The following is a 16,048-nucleotide window of genomic DNA, read 5'->3' on the forward strand; positions in this document are numbered from 1 at the left end:
TTTTTACTAATACGTGATGATATACACCAATACTTATATGCTAGATGATCAACCTTTCCTAATTGATTCTGCAACGTTTCTTTCACAATGCAATCGCATGACCATAACTGGTCTTTATCTTTAAGTCTGCTTCATCTTTCCCCAAATCAAAATCTATCATTGAGAGAATATTTTACAGGTCCTCTGAAATGAAGAGATCATCCCAAGTCATACTTTCTTTTTGTCTGACACTACATCACAGACACATTAGCAATTTAACCAACTTGAAGAACCCATACGTACAGTGATTGCAGCTTTCAAAAGTTCACAACTTTCTCATTTTTAAAGAGTCAGCTTATCTGATGATTCTGCTTTCTTCTAGAATAATATGCCGTCGAGGTTAGATTTCCCTTTAAGATCATGTTTGCCAATCACAACTAAGGAAAACCTACCTTCTTCTCATTCATAAGGTGCATTGTATGGTAATCTTTCTTCATCAGCTAGCTAAGATCATAAGAACAACAAGTTATTCCTACATAATTATGTCCCTTTTATAGTACTCTCTCATTATCTCTTTACCCCATAGGCTTAATTCAGAGACCAGCCGGTTCCTGTTGGCAACGGGTTACTTCAACCTACCTTCTTATCATCCATAAGGTGTGTTGTATTGTGATCTTTCTTCATCAGGAAGCTGAGGACACCATGATGGTTGGAGCTCGCAGAGAAACAGATAGGGACTTTCCCATCCTTCGTTTCAAACTTAGGGGAAGCCCCACTTTCTACCAGTAAAGTCACCACATCTTGGTATCCAGCCTTAGATGCAAAGTGAAGAGCCGTCCACCCATTCTGAAAACAAGAACCATAGTGAACATTTATATTGACATTCAAGCATGGGAGAAGTCCTGGGTCCTGTTTTATAAAAGTGAAACATTTCTATATGAAATATTCTCACAGCTACTGAAATGCAACAACTTCAGTAATCTACTTATAACAGATACTGTAACCCGTTATTGATATCATGGTTTTAAAATAGGGCTCAAATCTTGATAAGTACACATCAATATTGTTTAGAAATTATGTTTTAATAAAAAACAACATATTGTGATATCTATTGTTTCGCCTGGTAAGTGAAAAGCTGTCTCTCTCTATTGTACAAACAATTAACAAAGACAACACATTAATGCTTTAGAGAAATGCAATGGGAGAATAAATGTATAACTTCATGAATTTACAATGGCTTAAATGAGTATTGCATTCCTGAATACAATAATAATTTATACAGAATATTTCCCTGATGAAAGAAGTGCTGATACTTTTATATAATATCCCTGATTTAGCTAAGCTCATTATTACAGGCTGCTTGAGCATTAAAGCGGGTCTGCACTACTTGTAGCTACTTGCGCCCACTATATAGCCCAAAATGCCATGGCGGAACCCGTTGATCGCCAATGGTCCCCTTTTTCTTATGTTCATTGAGAGCTGATTTGATGAGATAACTACCTGCCAGTGACCACACAGGGGGTCTAATCCCCCAAAATAGTGACTTGGTAACATTGTTGAAGGTTCATGAAAAAATTGCTTAATTTTTGTACAAAATGTTACTTACTATATTCCTTCTACTGTACTAACCCTCTGACATGCAAACAATGCTAAAAAAAATCTCAAACCACCAAGATATTTATGGATTTCTTTGAAGGCGTCGATGTACGACACCCTCTAACAGTGATTAACAGTAAATTCTCCCAACCATTTTTGAATTTTCCCAACCGTTTTTACATGAAAAAAAGACATAAAGAACAGGCTATAAAAAATCTGTCAACACTTAAATGTCTGGAATGGAATGTAGAGCCATTTTATTGCTTTGTGACGATTTCCATTCACCTAAAATGTAATTAAATTGTAATAATATAGTTGGGAGAATTAAGGAATCGAACAGACCAGTTTTTCTCAATTTGTACCATAAATAATGGTCCGTTTTCACTTAAATTTTCAGATTATCTTTACTTGTACATCTAGCATTGAAGTCACTACCTTAGCACCACTATCTCTCATCTGAACAATGTTACCAAGTCCCTTTAAAGGATTGCCCCCAATCAATTACTCATTAATTTCAGCCAAGTAAAATTTTTAAATGAATTTCTTATGAAAGTGTTATAACAATGATTAAAATATTGCACCATGTAGTCCACAACACCTGTAAGAACTGTAAAAGACATATTTTTGAAGATGGGGATAAAAAGTGTTATAATGGTGACAATTATACCCACCTTGTCACAAATATTAATATCTGACCCTTGACCTAGTAGGAGTGCCACCATGTCATAGTGACCATTAGCCGCAGCTTGATGAAGACCTGTGCGCCCTCTCTTGTCCTTGACATGTAGCTGAGTGGTTGATTTACTGAGCAGTAGACCTACCACTGCAGTGTGACCGTTCTGGGCCGCAAGATGAAGAGGTATGGTACCCTATAGAGAGAAAAAATGGAATAATAAGGATTGTAAATGATTTAATATCCTAGTCACACAAACGAGACCACCATAACAGACCTGACAAAAACTTACATTACCTCAAATAGCCAAGAAACAGTTGCTTTGGAGTTTGCATAAAGTTAGTTTGGTGGTGTGACTGAATGATTGCTGTTAGAAAACCATATTTTCTCAAACACTATGCTTTCATGTGCCACTAGTTTTGCTAAACTATCTATTAGAGTGATTCCTACTTGCATTGCTGAATGGACTTTAGGGATTTTCATTGGTTAAAAAACATTATTTTATGTACCATTGAGGAGATCCAGCTAATAAAGGTGATTTCTACTTGTTTCGCATTTAATAATAATAATAATAAAACAACATTTATAATTTATAATTTAATGTTAAATACACAATTTCATGTGCTACTATACTTAAAGATAAAGGTGAGTTCTGGTAAAAAAAAGAAAATGAATTCTCACAAACGAAACTTACACTCAATGTTCAAGATAACAAATAAATGTAATTTGCCAAACAATTTTTTTTTTTTATGTATACTGGCTGAGTAATGAGCATAGAAAGATTAGGAAATCAAGGTTAGTAGCCCCCGACACCATTTGTGTAGTCCCATATACATCTGTCTGTGTATAGTGCTTGTTACTTTACCAAGACTGGGCCAAATTTATTATGATTTTGATCACTCCAGAACTTTGCAGTACACACCAATACTTACATGCTACATTATCAACTTTTTCTGATCCATTCCACACCTTTTCTTTCACAATGCAATCAGATGACCAGAACTAACCTTTATCTTTAACTTAAAGCTACCTGAAATGATCTCATACCTGTAATACTGTCGGGACGTCCGGTTGCACTCCTGTAGAGTTGAGTAGTAAGCGAACTAATCCTTCATGACCAGAGTGAGAGGCTAGATGAAGAGGAGTCAGACCATGCTGTAGATGAATACATCGCAAAGAAAAGAATGATATTATTTATTAAAGGCATCGTTCAACAAATTTAAATCTGAGATGCACGGCCCTACTTGTTATCAGTGTCTGTGATGTGATGTTATATTGAATGAAGCACTAATTTTTTTTTGCTCCCGAAAAATTTGCAAATCGCGCCGGCCGCTCCCCAAAAAGGTAAAAATGATGTGTTTATACATTTTTTTTCCTGGATCTGCCACTGTATACAACATCTTAGCTATTTCCCTTAAGTGATATTTATATACAGCTAAAAGTTTACTTACGTCTTGAGCAAAGATTTCCTTGATACTGCAATGTTCGGAGGCTGGTTCACTTCGTATGGTAGCAGGGACCTTGAGGAGCATCTCTCGTACAAAGTCTATCTGACCGTGATGAGCTGCTATGTGAAGGGCTGTTAGACCAATTGCAACGCTAGGTGCCTTCCATGATACTTTGCCCTTCAGAGCCTCTAAGATTCCTACGTGACCATTCCTTGCTGCTAGGTGAATCACAGTCATACCATCCTAGATAAGAAAAATCAAGAAAGATGTAAGATATGTAACTTTTTATGGTTGGAACTTCATTTAAACGTAATAATAATAATGTAACTGATCAAGGGGAGGATTGCAGAAGATCTTGCTGGAAGGAATGGTAGAGGGTAAACAAGAAAGTGGAAGACAGCGAATCGCTTGGTTTGATGATGTCAAGAAATAGACTGATCTTAACTACGGAGAGGTTAAAACAAGGGTTCATGACAGAAAGCGATGGGGGTGCAAAGCCGCCAACCCCTTCCGAAGGGACGGCACTAGATGATGATGAACTGACCGAAGTGCATGATATAGATTGTTATAACCCAGGTCATTGGATTCTGTTACGATCATGCACTTTAAAGTGCACACTCTCCTCTCCCTGGGGTAGCAATTCAGCCACTGCATGCAGCTGCCTGTTTGACAGGCGCACACATGCTAATCCAATCAAACTGATGTTTGTATCCTACTGGATACCCATTTAACACCCGAGTGGAGAGGAGCAATGTAGATAAGATGCCTTGCTCAATGACATAATTTCCATGCCAGGCATTGAACCTACAACCTTTGCATTCCCAACTGATTAGACCACTTGACTACGACACCTCTTCAATGTATGTTTACATGTATACAAGATGGAAGTATTCATCACAACCTTTATGCTGTTACATTTATCATGTCACATACATGTGTACGTGTGAATAAGATGATTTTTTTTACAATCTGAACTGTAGACAGACTTACAGCATTCTCCTCTGTTGGTGATGCTCCGTGATCTAAGAGAACCCTTACAACCTCCTTATGACCTCCACCTGCTGCTAGATGCAAGGCTGTCGAGTCATTAGTCTGAGGAATAAGAACATTCATTGATTTATGATTATTACAACAATAATAATAATAATAAAAACAATAAATTACAATACATATGAAATACATATCAATGTGAACAGAGTAAGTTAATCATCAAAAGCAATTTTGAATAAATATGTCTTAAGACAAGATTTGAATTGGTTAACAGTTTGACAGTTTTTGACATTTAAAGGTAGTTTGTTCCAAAGTTTAGCAGAAGCTTTGCAAAAAGAGTGATGACCATGACAAGCGTATAAAATATGTAAAATCCATTTGCCAAATATTGAAAAATGCATTGTCTACCTCATATATGATCAACAGTTTGCTCACACATCATTTACGTTTTGCTTGAGTGACTGGATATCAGAGTTACTGCATGCAAATACCTATCTGTTTACAAATGCTCTGTATTTCAATTAACTGGTATCTCAAAATGTATGTTCGGACATTTAATATGATTTGTAATGCAAATTTAATCGCAAGACTTACGCTTGATTAGGGGGATTTGCAATTGATTCCTTCTTTCTTGCCCCATTAGACACTGGACTTACCTTGTTCTTGGTAGCACACACACCGCTCCTGTTGAACCTCAATAGTTCCTTCACGACAGCAACGCTACCTTTGGATGCTGCTATATGAGCACAAGTATTACCCTCCTGTATATACATCAAACACAAACATATTGGAAGACATATGGTTAGGGTTGAAGAAGGATCAGTGTGTTACATGTGCATATGGAAGGAAAGAGACAACATGGAGGGTCTTGGATTCCCCCCCCCCCCCAACTTCGGGAACGGAGGGACCGCATTCATGTTCCCACAATCTCTGGTAAAGGGGTGCTTTTCATGTAACAAAGTCTGGCTCGTAATACAAAACAAAATCAGCCCATATTGACTTTACACATCGGCCTTAGGGGGATGCTTTCAAAGGGAGGGAACATACATACTTATACCCTAAATAACACTGAGTGGGGGGGGGGCCTTGAATAAAAAAGAAACCACAAGATTACTAGCAACCTCTGAAATACATCAAATGCCATTACAGTTTGTTATCTAATATGTATAATATATGGCAGTGCATATTGCCTTCTTTGGCCCTCTATGGGAGAATATAAACAATGCGAGGGGAAACAGGATAGAAAACAAGAACAAAAAACAGTTGAATGAGAATAGAAAACCCAATAAAGAGAATTTTAAAAGAGAATTTAGAAGAAAATGGATAACATTAACATAAAAAATACTAGAATTAATAGGCAGAAGGAGAAAAAAAGAAATACAAGGGCAATACTGGTAAAGCACATAGGAAAAGAGATAGCCTACTATTTCAATGATAAGAATCTCAGTACACTTACAGAATTTGCCATGGAGACGAGTTCCGATTTGTGTTTAAGGAACAGTTTGACGATATCAGCATGATCATTCTCTGCTGCTAGATGGAGTGGTGTCTGCCCATGCTGTTAAAAAATATAACATTACCAAATTAAAACTGGAAATTGTTCACTTTTAGCAAAGGAAACATTTCATTTGAACTGAAAAGGTTTCTTTAATCAAACAATGTTTCAAACAATCATTTGGATGCCTCTATTCAAATGTAATATCTGATTATTAACCACCTTCCAGAAATATGTATACAGTATCTTAAAATTAATCATTTGGATGCCTCTATTCAAATGTAATAATATCTAATTATTAATCATCTTCCAAAAATTCATATACAGTACCTGTAAAGTAACAGAAACAAAAGCAGTTGCAATGCAACTGAAGTAAATAGTGAAGTAAATGGGTACCTGGTAGGAATTTATTCCTTGAAATGCAGCGCGCGTAACAGCTGCACTGTTAAAGCCAGGGTAATTATGCTGCATTATTGTAGAGCGCTTAGAGACTTCTGATAAAGTAAGTGTTAGGCGCTATATAAGCAAATATAATTATTAATGCAATAGCATATCTAAAATATCACACTGAGATATTACAGAGTCCTCATAGTGATTAATCATGAAGAATTTGATAAATAGGAACCTTTTTTACATAATTTTTAAAGCCTGACAAAACTTCTTGTTGATACTTCACATTGCTCTTACAACTTCCTTTATTTTATTTTCCACATGTAATACATAAAAAGTAATAGTAGCGATTCTTTGTGGGGGGGGGGGAGCTAACATTGGATTTTTTTATTAATTGAATATATACATGTATAACAAATATGACATTTGATAAACCACATATATGTGGTCTACGATAATTACAAAAGAGAAGAAATATAATAATAACCAACACACATGAAGAAAAAAGCAATTACAAGTGTACCCATTGTATGGTTTATAGTTATTGAACGAAGCATGCCCACTGGAATTACAACGGGACAATATTTCCAGTCATTACACTTAAATCATTGATAGAAAAATATGAACTGAAATAAAAATGTCATCATCAGAATCATTTAAGAGTACATTCTTTCCCAAGCAAGGTACCATCTCCACAAAATCACAATGATTACTAAAGTATAAAAAATAAATTTTTGATGAGCAAATGTCCATGCAATATGATAAATGAAAGATAATGGATGCATGGTTTGATGAAAGGAACATAAATGTTCTCTGAATATTAAAGACATGACAGACAGGAGAATAATGATTTATTTACTTGAACAAAGTCTTATTTCATGCCAGCCTTCTATGGTAGTTACTGTCATAGCTATTAAAATTACATGGTACACGGCTACTAAATTCTTGCCTATCACAAGTTTACTTTCTCTCTCTATCACTCACTCGTTCCCCCCCCCCCTCCTCTCTCTCTCTCTATCTCTCTCTCTCTTCCTTTTATCTCTCTCTCTCTCTCTCTTCCTTTTCTCTCTCTCTTCTTTAGTAAATTGGTAAGTTTCAAATTATTGCTAATTTATCATTCTTATACTAATGTAAGTTTGCTCTTCCAACAAGATCATTTGAACCAAATTAATGACCCCGTACCAAAAATTTGTTTGATCTTTAGATGAGTACAGATTGGATGATGAAACAATAATTATCATGATTGGAAACAGTTGTATGAAGCACATATGAATGAAATACAGACATACATATACATACAGTTCATCATCTCAACTTACAATATCATCTATTTTGATCTGGTATTTCAAGATGAAAACATAGCAAAACAAATGAATGGTTAGTGCAAGTGGAATGCTGCAATGTATATTGAGTTCTGTATGGTGTAATAGCTGTATAAATACACTGCAAATGAATGGTGATTTTGAAATGTACGAAAATGTATTATGGATATACTTCATTAACATGCACTAAGCTTTGGAGAATACTGGATGTAAATTAGATGAGTTTTTCAGTCTGCATTCATCGTCTCCTTTCAATAATAAAAAAATTATGCAATGTATTATGCTGTTCTAGGCCTGTAGAAAATGGATTAAACATTCTAATTGAGTCTACTGTTCAATACAAAAGAGTTATATTCCCGACTCTTGTACTCTGTCATTTAAATACCTATCTGGATATTTGCCTAAATCTATAATTTAGATTTATCTGGTAAATCACTTTAACAATCTACCTTATTTTCATAATCTAAAACTGCCAAACACACATATGCGTAACTATCATACATACATCATACTCATACTTCTTATCACCAAACTGCTAAGATATTAACCACCATGAAAACTCAATAATATTTGCCTTAATTATCTCATATATTTTCATATTTATTCAACTGCAATGAATTATTTTTTCAAATATTAACTAGGATTATGAAGAACAATGAAATACTTACTATATCCGCAGCATTTGAGTCAGATTTGAGCTTGAGCAGAGTCTCACACACTATAAGTTTACCGTTCTGAGCCGCAAGATGAAGAGCCGTTCTCTTGGCCTGTCCGAAAGAAAGAATTTATGATGAAATGAGAAATATATGAAAAGAATGATGGAGATGCATTGGTGTTCCCAGCATTTCAGGAAACAAATCCCTCAATGTTTTCATGATGGAATTTCAAAATTCTAGGATCAGTATTTCAACTTATTTTCAGTTTGTAATATCTTAAAAACATCTTCTCACATACAAATTCTGTATGTGGACATTAGACAAAATATAAGAAACTGAACACTGATTTTTCCTGAGGTAGGGGATTATGTCTTGAATTCCCTCACTCTTCACCGATTGCAAAAAAATGAAGCTTGTTTTTTCAGATTTTTCCTGATATGCAGAATTGGTGGGAACCTGTCATCATGAAAATACACCCTTTCATGGTTAAGGCCGGCATTTTAATTTTCGATAAACGTTGCGTCATCAATGTTTTCAGATGGGCGTGTATTATTGCGTCACTGCCTGTGCTGTGCGCTCACATCATATTGACATGGGCTCCATTTTAAATTATGAGTATGTTTACTCGAAATTAATGTCAGCGCATGCACACTCTTGTAACCGTGAAAGGGTGTATTCTGGGTAGTTACATACAGGGGTGGCACTCCTATCTCTGACTAGATAATTCTCTAGATAGAGTATAATATCAGTAGATAAAAACTTACCAATGATAAAGCATCAATAGCAGCCCCATGGCTATGTATGAGAAGATTGACCAAATCATTATGACCGCTCTGTGCCGCTAGATGGAGGGGTGTCACTCCTATCTTTGACTTGGCATTGACGAATGCTTTATGCCAGAGCATGATATCTGCTACCGTTAGGTGACCGTTCTCGGCTGCTAGGTGGAGTGCTGCCTTACCATGCTGTAAACAGTAAGATAATAGGCATCAGACGTGCAAGAGGGTGGGGTAGTGGCAATGTATCAATTACTCAAAAAATTGATATATATTTATACTTCCAATATATAGTACTGCCAATCCAGTGGGAACTTCAAACAGCAATTCGGCATATAGGACTCTTCTTCTTCTCCTTCACAAGTCACTACACAAGCCCGGTACTGTTAAGGACACAGCTAGGATACGGCCTTGGCGTTATAACCCTATAGGACTGATGGTGCGACAATTTTGATCCTGGAAAAATTCATTTTACAGTCAAACCTGTCTATAGCGACCGCCCAAGGGAAACCAAAATGTGGTCTTTGTAGACAGGTTCCTTTAGTACATGTTTCAATGAGAAACCGTTTTCAAGGGAAACAAAAAATGTGATCTTTGTAGACAGGTGGTCATTGTAGACAGGTAATCACTATAAAGCAGGTTTGACTGTATAACCGTAATTTTGTCAACATTTTGACACGAGTCACCTTTATGACATCTTATTTATTAGAAAAAATTAATGAAGATGTTCAAACATTAAGGTAGGGATATGTGCTATGTGTGGAGGTATTGTGGTCTAGTGGAAACATTGCTGGCCTGAAAAACACATGGTTTTGAGTTCAAATCCTGCTGCAGTACTAATGTCCTTTGGCAAGGAAGAAATTCCTTAAATAATTATTAATATCATACTAGCTTGGCTATAACCAGGGTGATGAAATGATCGCATGGCCCACAGGGAGGAAATTATTAATACTGATGAGGCTACTATTGGTAAACAAAACATGTCATTATTATTATTATCATTTTTGGGCCCCTTCTTACAAAGAGTTGCGATTGCTCCAAATCAATTGTAAGTCCTCCAATCAATCGCAAGTTTGCAGTCTCCTATCTCTTATGTACATAGTTGCTATCGATATCAACTCTTTGTAAAAGGGGGCCTCAACATTTATACCAAATCACATGTCTAAGTGACATATCTTGATAAACTTGTATGGTATCAGTACTTCTTAACAGTTTAACTTTCTCTCTCCTAAATCAACTAAATGACATTGTGAAAGTGATTCTTACCTCATCAAAGACATCTACCCTAGCATTCTGCTGTAATAGTATCCTTACACTCTCTTCATGGCCCTCTTCAGCAGCTACAAGTAAGGGTGACCAACCATTCTACAAGGGAAGACAAAAAAAATGTAAATTTACAAAATATAATTAAAGACACACATATTACACATAAGCGATTTATAATACCCCCCCCCCCCCTCCTCCTCCTCCTCCTCCTCCTCTTCAACGTTTTCTTCATCCTCACCAACTTCATCATTATCATCATCATTTTCATCACAATCATCATCATCATAGATTTCATCAGTACCAGTATCAAGTAAAAACTTATCACCCTGACAACCCGTCTAGACAGAGTGCTTTCTCCTACTTTGATTGCCTATTAGCTTAAAGAAGTTGAGGCATGTTTCATCCAAGATGTTCCAACATCTTCAGTAAGATATTTAAACTCTAAGCTGAACAAAAATCTCCACATCATTATTACCATCATTATCATCATCACCATCATTATCCCCTCTATCACCATCATCATCGCCTTCATCATCGCCTTCATCATCACCATCAGGTCAAACCCTTATCATCACCATATCATCACAAACAGTGTTGTCCTCTTACCTTGCTTTGTTTATTAACAGCTAGCTGGGTCATGTTTGGACCTAGATGATCCACCATTGTTTGTAAGATGTTTGCATTACCGGCTCGGGCGCAGTAATGCAATGGTGTCTCATGGGTCTAGTGAAGGGAACAATAAATATAACATATATAACAATATTAAATGCTGCATTCTGCTGTAGTTAACATGAAATGCATTTTGATATTCAGTTATTCCTCATTAAGTTAACAGTTCATATAGATTTTTGCAGGAATAGATAATGTAGCGACTGAAAGTTACACATTTCTTTGCAGCTGTAGACCATCAGGGATAACTATTAATTGAAAGCATGCCCATCCATTCCCTACCTGATCGTTTCTAATCATCTAACATTCTAATAACATTAAAGGGACTTGGTAACATTGTTAAGATGAGAGAAAATGATGCTAAGGTAGTGACTTCAATGCTAGATGCTAGTGTTACAATATTTTCAAAAGAATTTTAAGTCTTATTTTCATGGGAAAGCGGTTGGGAAAATTCAAAAGTTGGTTGGGGAGAATTTACTGTTAGAGAGTGGCACACAGTGACACCTTCAAGAAACCATAGATATCTTTGTGGTTTGAAGAAGAAAAAAAAATCAGGATTTTTTGCACTTTAGAGGGTTAGCACAATGTTACCGAGACACTTTAAAACAAAATTTTTAAAAATCTAGATAGAAACTCGAAACAAAGTCTAGGTTGTACTAATTCTTGATGTCTTGTTGGGATATGTGGTGTAATACAGTCATTGAGAAAGGAGTGTGGATGGAGTACTTACCAGTTTGGTGATGATATTGATGTCAGACTCATAATCAAGAAGAAGTTTCATAATATCAGCATCTTCACCAGGATAGTGGATCATCTCCTGGGTGATCTCAGCGGCGTAATGAAGAGGGGTTTCCCCTTCCTATAGAGAGAATAAGAGAAAGAGAGGGAGAGTGAGTGAGAGAGAGATAGAGAGAGTGAGAGAGAGATGACATGAACACGCTAACTGACTGTTATTGACTGCACATACAATCAAAACCTAACTTTTCTGTGCAAAGTTTATAATACTAGCATACAGATCTTATGTAAAAACACAAAATTGAGAGAAGTATATTGATGCATTACAAACAAAAACACATTCAATTTCCAAAACAAGGTAAAGATACTATGTCCCTTTTGCAGCCAACATCAAATTCTGTAGAACTTTGCAAGAATTATGAATATGTCATGTATGTCCTATCTGTGAAATTTTACACATTAGCAGTTATCTAGTATTCAAATTATGCAAGGAAACCTGTTCACCTTCTAGAACTTCACTGTCAGACACTATTGAGTGACTGCCTGACATCTTTTTTCTCTGGTAATAACATACATAAAATGAGCTATAACAGGTAAATGAGCATTTGTCTACATCAATATCCCCCTACTTGTAACGGCCAAAATTAACTGATTGAATCTTTGTGCAGCACAAAACGTACCTCATCAATCCTTCACATTATGATAATAGAATAACGTTTTTTTGAGAAAGCTTACCCCACTCTGTTCGTTTACGGCCATGATAGCATCCAGTCTAGATATGTCATTATGCAGGAAGTCAATCAGGAGCTTGACGATGGCATAGTGAGAGTGACGGACTGCTATATGGATTGAATTCTCACCAGACTGAAACATAAATCAGAAATATGAAGAGATTTCCAAAAGGAGCTAAATCCATTTTTGTAACTTCAGAGGAAAAAAAAATTGTTTACCAGATTTTGTACAGGCACCTATGGAAGCGTGATATTAGAAGGTGCATCTTTTCATGATCGCTCCCAAAATTTAGGTAAATACTTTTCTTGAAAGGCAGGTACTTAAGTGAACAATGTTCTGATATCAATAACTCAATTTTCATCAAAAGTGGATATGGCTCCTTTTGGAATTAAACTCTTCATATATAGAATAGTATGTAATGATGAGTTTGTATATCTGCATATTAAATGAAGAAAGTCCAAATGAAAACAGCAACATACCTTAGACAAGCACACAGTATCAGCACCATCCTCTAGTAATGCTTGTAACATTTTGATATGGCCATGTCTACAGGCTATATGCATTGCTGTCTCTCCATTCTGAAAACAAAATATTAATATTAATAACTGTTAAAACTTTGTACTGATTCAATGAATTATCATAAGTTGCTCATACATCATGAATAGTTTAATATACAGTACAGCAAGCAAAACTTTACAACAAAATTACTCTATTGATAATTGCTCCGCAGTAAGTTTCCTGGGACACTAACCAACTCTGGACCAAACATTACACCAAACCCTAACTCTTCATCTTTGAAAGAAAATAAAGCCAGGAGAAATTATAGCTGACCCAAATGAAAGATCATATTTTTGTTTTTAAATACAGATTACTTTTACCAATTTTGTTTAAAAGGTTTCATCATACTACATACAACTGTATGGTAAAACCACCCACACACCCAACCCACACCCCACCCGATTGCCAGATCACTGAGATCACCAACAAAAAGTATGGATAACTCTTACCAATTGTGTTTATAAGTTTCATACTGAATAAAAATGTTTGATAAAACTACCCACACACCCCACCCACACCCCACCCAAATGCCAGATTGAGTTTCATACACACACACACACACCCTCCGCCCACACGCACATGTCGTACGATCAATTGCAAAAATCAATCGTATGATCAATTGCTAAGCTTTTTTGTTACATGCCCTGGTCCATTTTAAACATGACTTAGATAGAAGAATAGTTGCCAGTCTTACCGTCATCGTAGCATTGACATCAGCTCCGCTCTTGAGTAACATCTCAGCCACCTTCTCGCCTTCCTTGATCCGTGCTGCTATATGAAGAGGAGTCTCCTCAGCCTGAGAGAGAGATGGAGGGAAAGAGAGGGAGAGAGATGAAGGGTGGGAGACAGAGAGATGAAGGGAGGGAACGAGCGAGAGAGAGGGAGGGAGAGAGAGATGAAGGGTCGGAGACAGAGAGATGAAGGGAGGGGGAGAGAGAGAGAGAGAGAGGGGGAGAGAGAGATGTTGACAGAGCAAATGAGAGAGATGGTGACAGAGATAATGACACAGATGGTGAGAGAGGGAGAAGGAGAGAGAGGGAGAGAGATGGTGAGAGAGGGAGAAAGAGAGAAAGGGAGAGAGGAGAAGGGGAAGGTAGAGACCAACAGAGTGAGATAAATGAGAATATTAGATAGAACAAAAGCAAGAGAGAGGTAGAGAAAAGGGGAAACCAAAGAAGAAAGCAAAACAAAGAGTGCATGAATTTGAAATCAAATTAAAATAAGGAAGAAGTAAAGAGAACAAAGGAAAAAGGAACAAGAAGAGAGTGAAAGAGATAAACAGAATGAGAGAGTCAGATATATAACAACTGCTTTCTCTTTATTACATAAATTTTAATTCATTACTTCTTTTCACAGGACTTCTCTGTATATGCTGTAAACTGGCTATTGGTTGCCTTGGTATAGATTCCTACAAGCATAATCTCCTAAAAATTAAAGTGCTTGATTTGAAGTTCAATTTTTGGTTATTGCATGTTATATTTTTCAATTCAAATTAACATTTATTTTCTTCCGTTCAATTTGACAACATATTTGACATCTCTTCAAACAATACAATTCATACATAAGAACATAAATATAATTTAAGAACTTGTATTACAAGGAAGAAGGTGTGAATCCCAGTAAGCATAGCTTGTATTGGGAACAAATTAATACAGAAATACAAAATATACATTATAAATAGAAGAAAGGAAGAAAAAAATTATCTGCCTCTTTCTGAAATTGCTTGGAAGAAAAAAAGTGATTCTCACCTTGCCGCCTTTCAGTTGTACCTGAGCCCCATGACCCAGTAACACCTGTACTACCAGTGGCTTGCAATGCTGCACTGCTATATGGAGAGCTGTGTAGTTATCCTGAATGACAACAAATCAAGAAAAAGCATAGCAACATAATAAATTACATTATCCTAGATTAGAGCCTAAAATAATTTTTTTAATGTTGAAAAAAATTCTCAAACAATTCTAAAGCTGGTATCCAATTTCAAGCAGATTTGGCATTTGAATACATTATGTCCACATTTGAGCATGAAAGGTAAATGATGCTCTCAAAAACCTGGGGAATCTTGTAACATTACTGATTTCAACTAGCACCATCTTTGTAACGTTAATATGAAGTATCGCAACAAACGGTGAAAGGAAAAACAGTAGGTAATAATAAAAACATTACTAAATGTCCAATACATAAACACAATTAAACAATGAAGGTTGAAATATATTTCAAAATCATGACTAATGCAAAAGAAGATTTTGATTCTATAAAAACAGAAAATCCAAAAGAGGGGAATTAACTTTTGAAAAATATGACCAACCTTTGTTCTTGCATCAACTGATGCTCCCTTTTGTAGCAACGCCTTGACAACACCAGTATGTCCTCGCTTGGCAGCCGCATGTAAACACACTGCTCCAGCCTGTAGATTAATTGAAAACAAATTAATTAATTATGAGAGAGAGAGAGAGAGAGAGAAAGAATAGGCCTATCCTCATCAGCTCGAGATTGCCAAATAGCCCTCTATTTCTGATTTGGGAAATAATCCTGAAGTTACAAAATGGCGTCCTCATCAGCTCAAGACTCGACCTTGAAACTTGAATCTTGAGCTCGAGAAACTAACTCAAGATATTTTGCTCAGCGTTCATGCATAGTGCGAGTCTTCGGGCTGGTGAAGTTACACCAGACAAATAGCGGGATATTTTGCAAACTATAGCCCAAGATATCTTGGGATGATTATCTCGACCAATTATCCCGCTAATTGCAACTACGGGCTGATGA

The 16,048-nt window shown here is 36.2% G+C and overlaps 1 protein-coding gene across 2 annotated transcripts in view; it reads right to left on the minus strand.

The window, feature by feature from the left end:
* Positions 1 to 16,048, minus strand: part of LOC755397 (ankyrin-1-like) — a 37,462-nt gene that overhangs the window by 5,576 nt on the left and 15,838 nt on the right. The window contains exons 4-21 of one of the 2 annotated variants that reach the window (XM_030983049.1): positions 15,591 to 15,689; positions 15,034 to 15,135; positions 13,980 to 14,081; positions 13,207 to 13,305; positions 12,731 to 12,859; positions 11,991 to 12,119; positions 11,198 to 11,314; positions 10,592 to 10,690; positions 9,314 to 9,514; positions 8,562 to 8,660; positions 7,891 to 7,908; positions 6,143 to 6,244; positions 5,343 to 5,447; positions 4,687 to 4,788; positions 3,700 to 3,939; positions 3,296 to 3,403; positions 2,247 to 2,444; positions 619 to 825 (exon numbers count right to left, since the gene is read on the minus strand). In XM_030983049.1, the coding sequence (XP_030838909.1) occupies positions 619 to 825; positions 2,247 to 2,444; positions 3,296 to 3,403; positions 3,700 to 3,939; positions 4,687 to 4,788; positions 5,343 to 5,447; positions 6,143 to 6,244; positions 7,891 to 7,908; positions 8,562 to 8,660; positions 9,314 to 9,514; positions 10,592 to 10,690; positions 11,198 to 11,314; positions 11,991 to 12,119; positions 12,731 to 12,859; positions 13,207 to 13,305; positions 13,980 to 14,081; positions 15,034 to 15,135; positions 15,591 to 15,689 (2,256 nt within the window). The remainder of the gene's footprint in view (positions 1 to 618; positions 826 to 2,246; positions 2,445 to 3,295; positions 3,404 to 3,699; positions 3,940 to 4,686; positions 4,789 to 5,342; positions 5,448 to 6,142; positions 6,245 to 7,890; positions 7,909 to 8,561; positions 8,661 to 9,313; positions 9,515 to 10,591; positions 10,691 to 11,197; positions 11,315 to 11,990; positions 12,120 to 12,730; positions 12,860 to 13,206; positions 13,306 to 13,979; positions 14,082 to 15,033; positions 15,136 to 15,590; positions 15,690 to 16,048) is intronic. The other variant, XM_030983050.1, reaches the window with a different exon arrangement.

The sequence above is a fragment of the Strongylocentrotus purpuratus genome, unplaced genomic scaffold (assembly GCF_000002235.5).
Source record: "Strongylocentrotus purpuratus isolate Spur 01 unplaced genomic scaffold, Spur_5.0 spur5_scaffold_13, whole genome shotgun sequence".
NCBI lineage: Eukaryota > Metazoa > Echinodermata > Echinoidea > Camarodonta > Strongylocentrotidae > Strongylocentrotus > Strongylocentrotus purpuratus.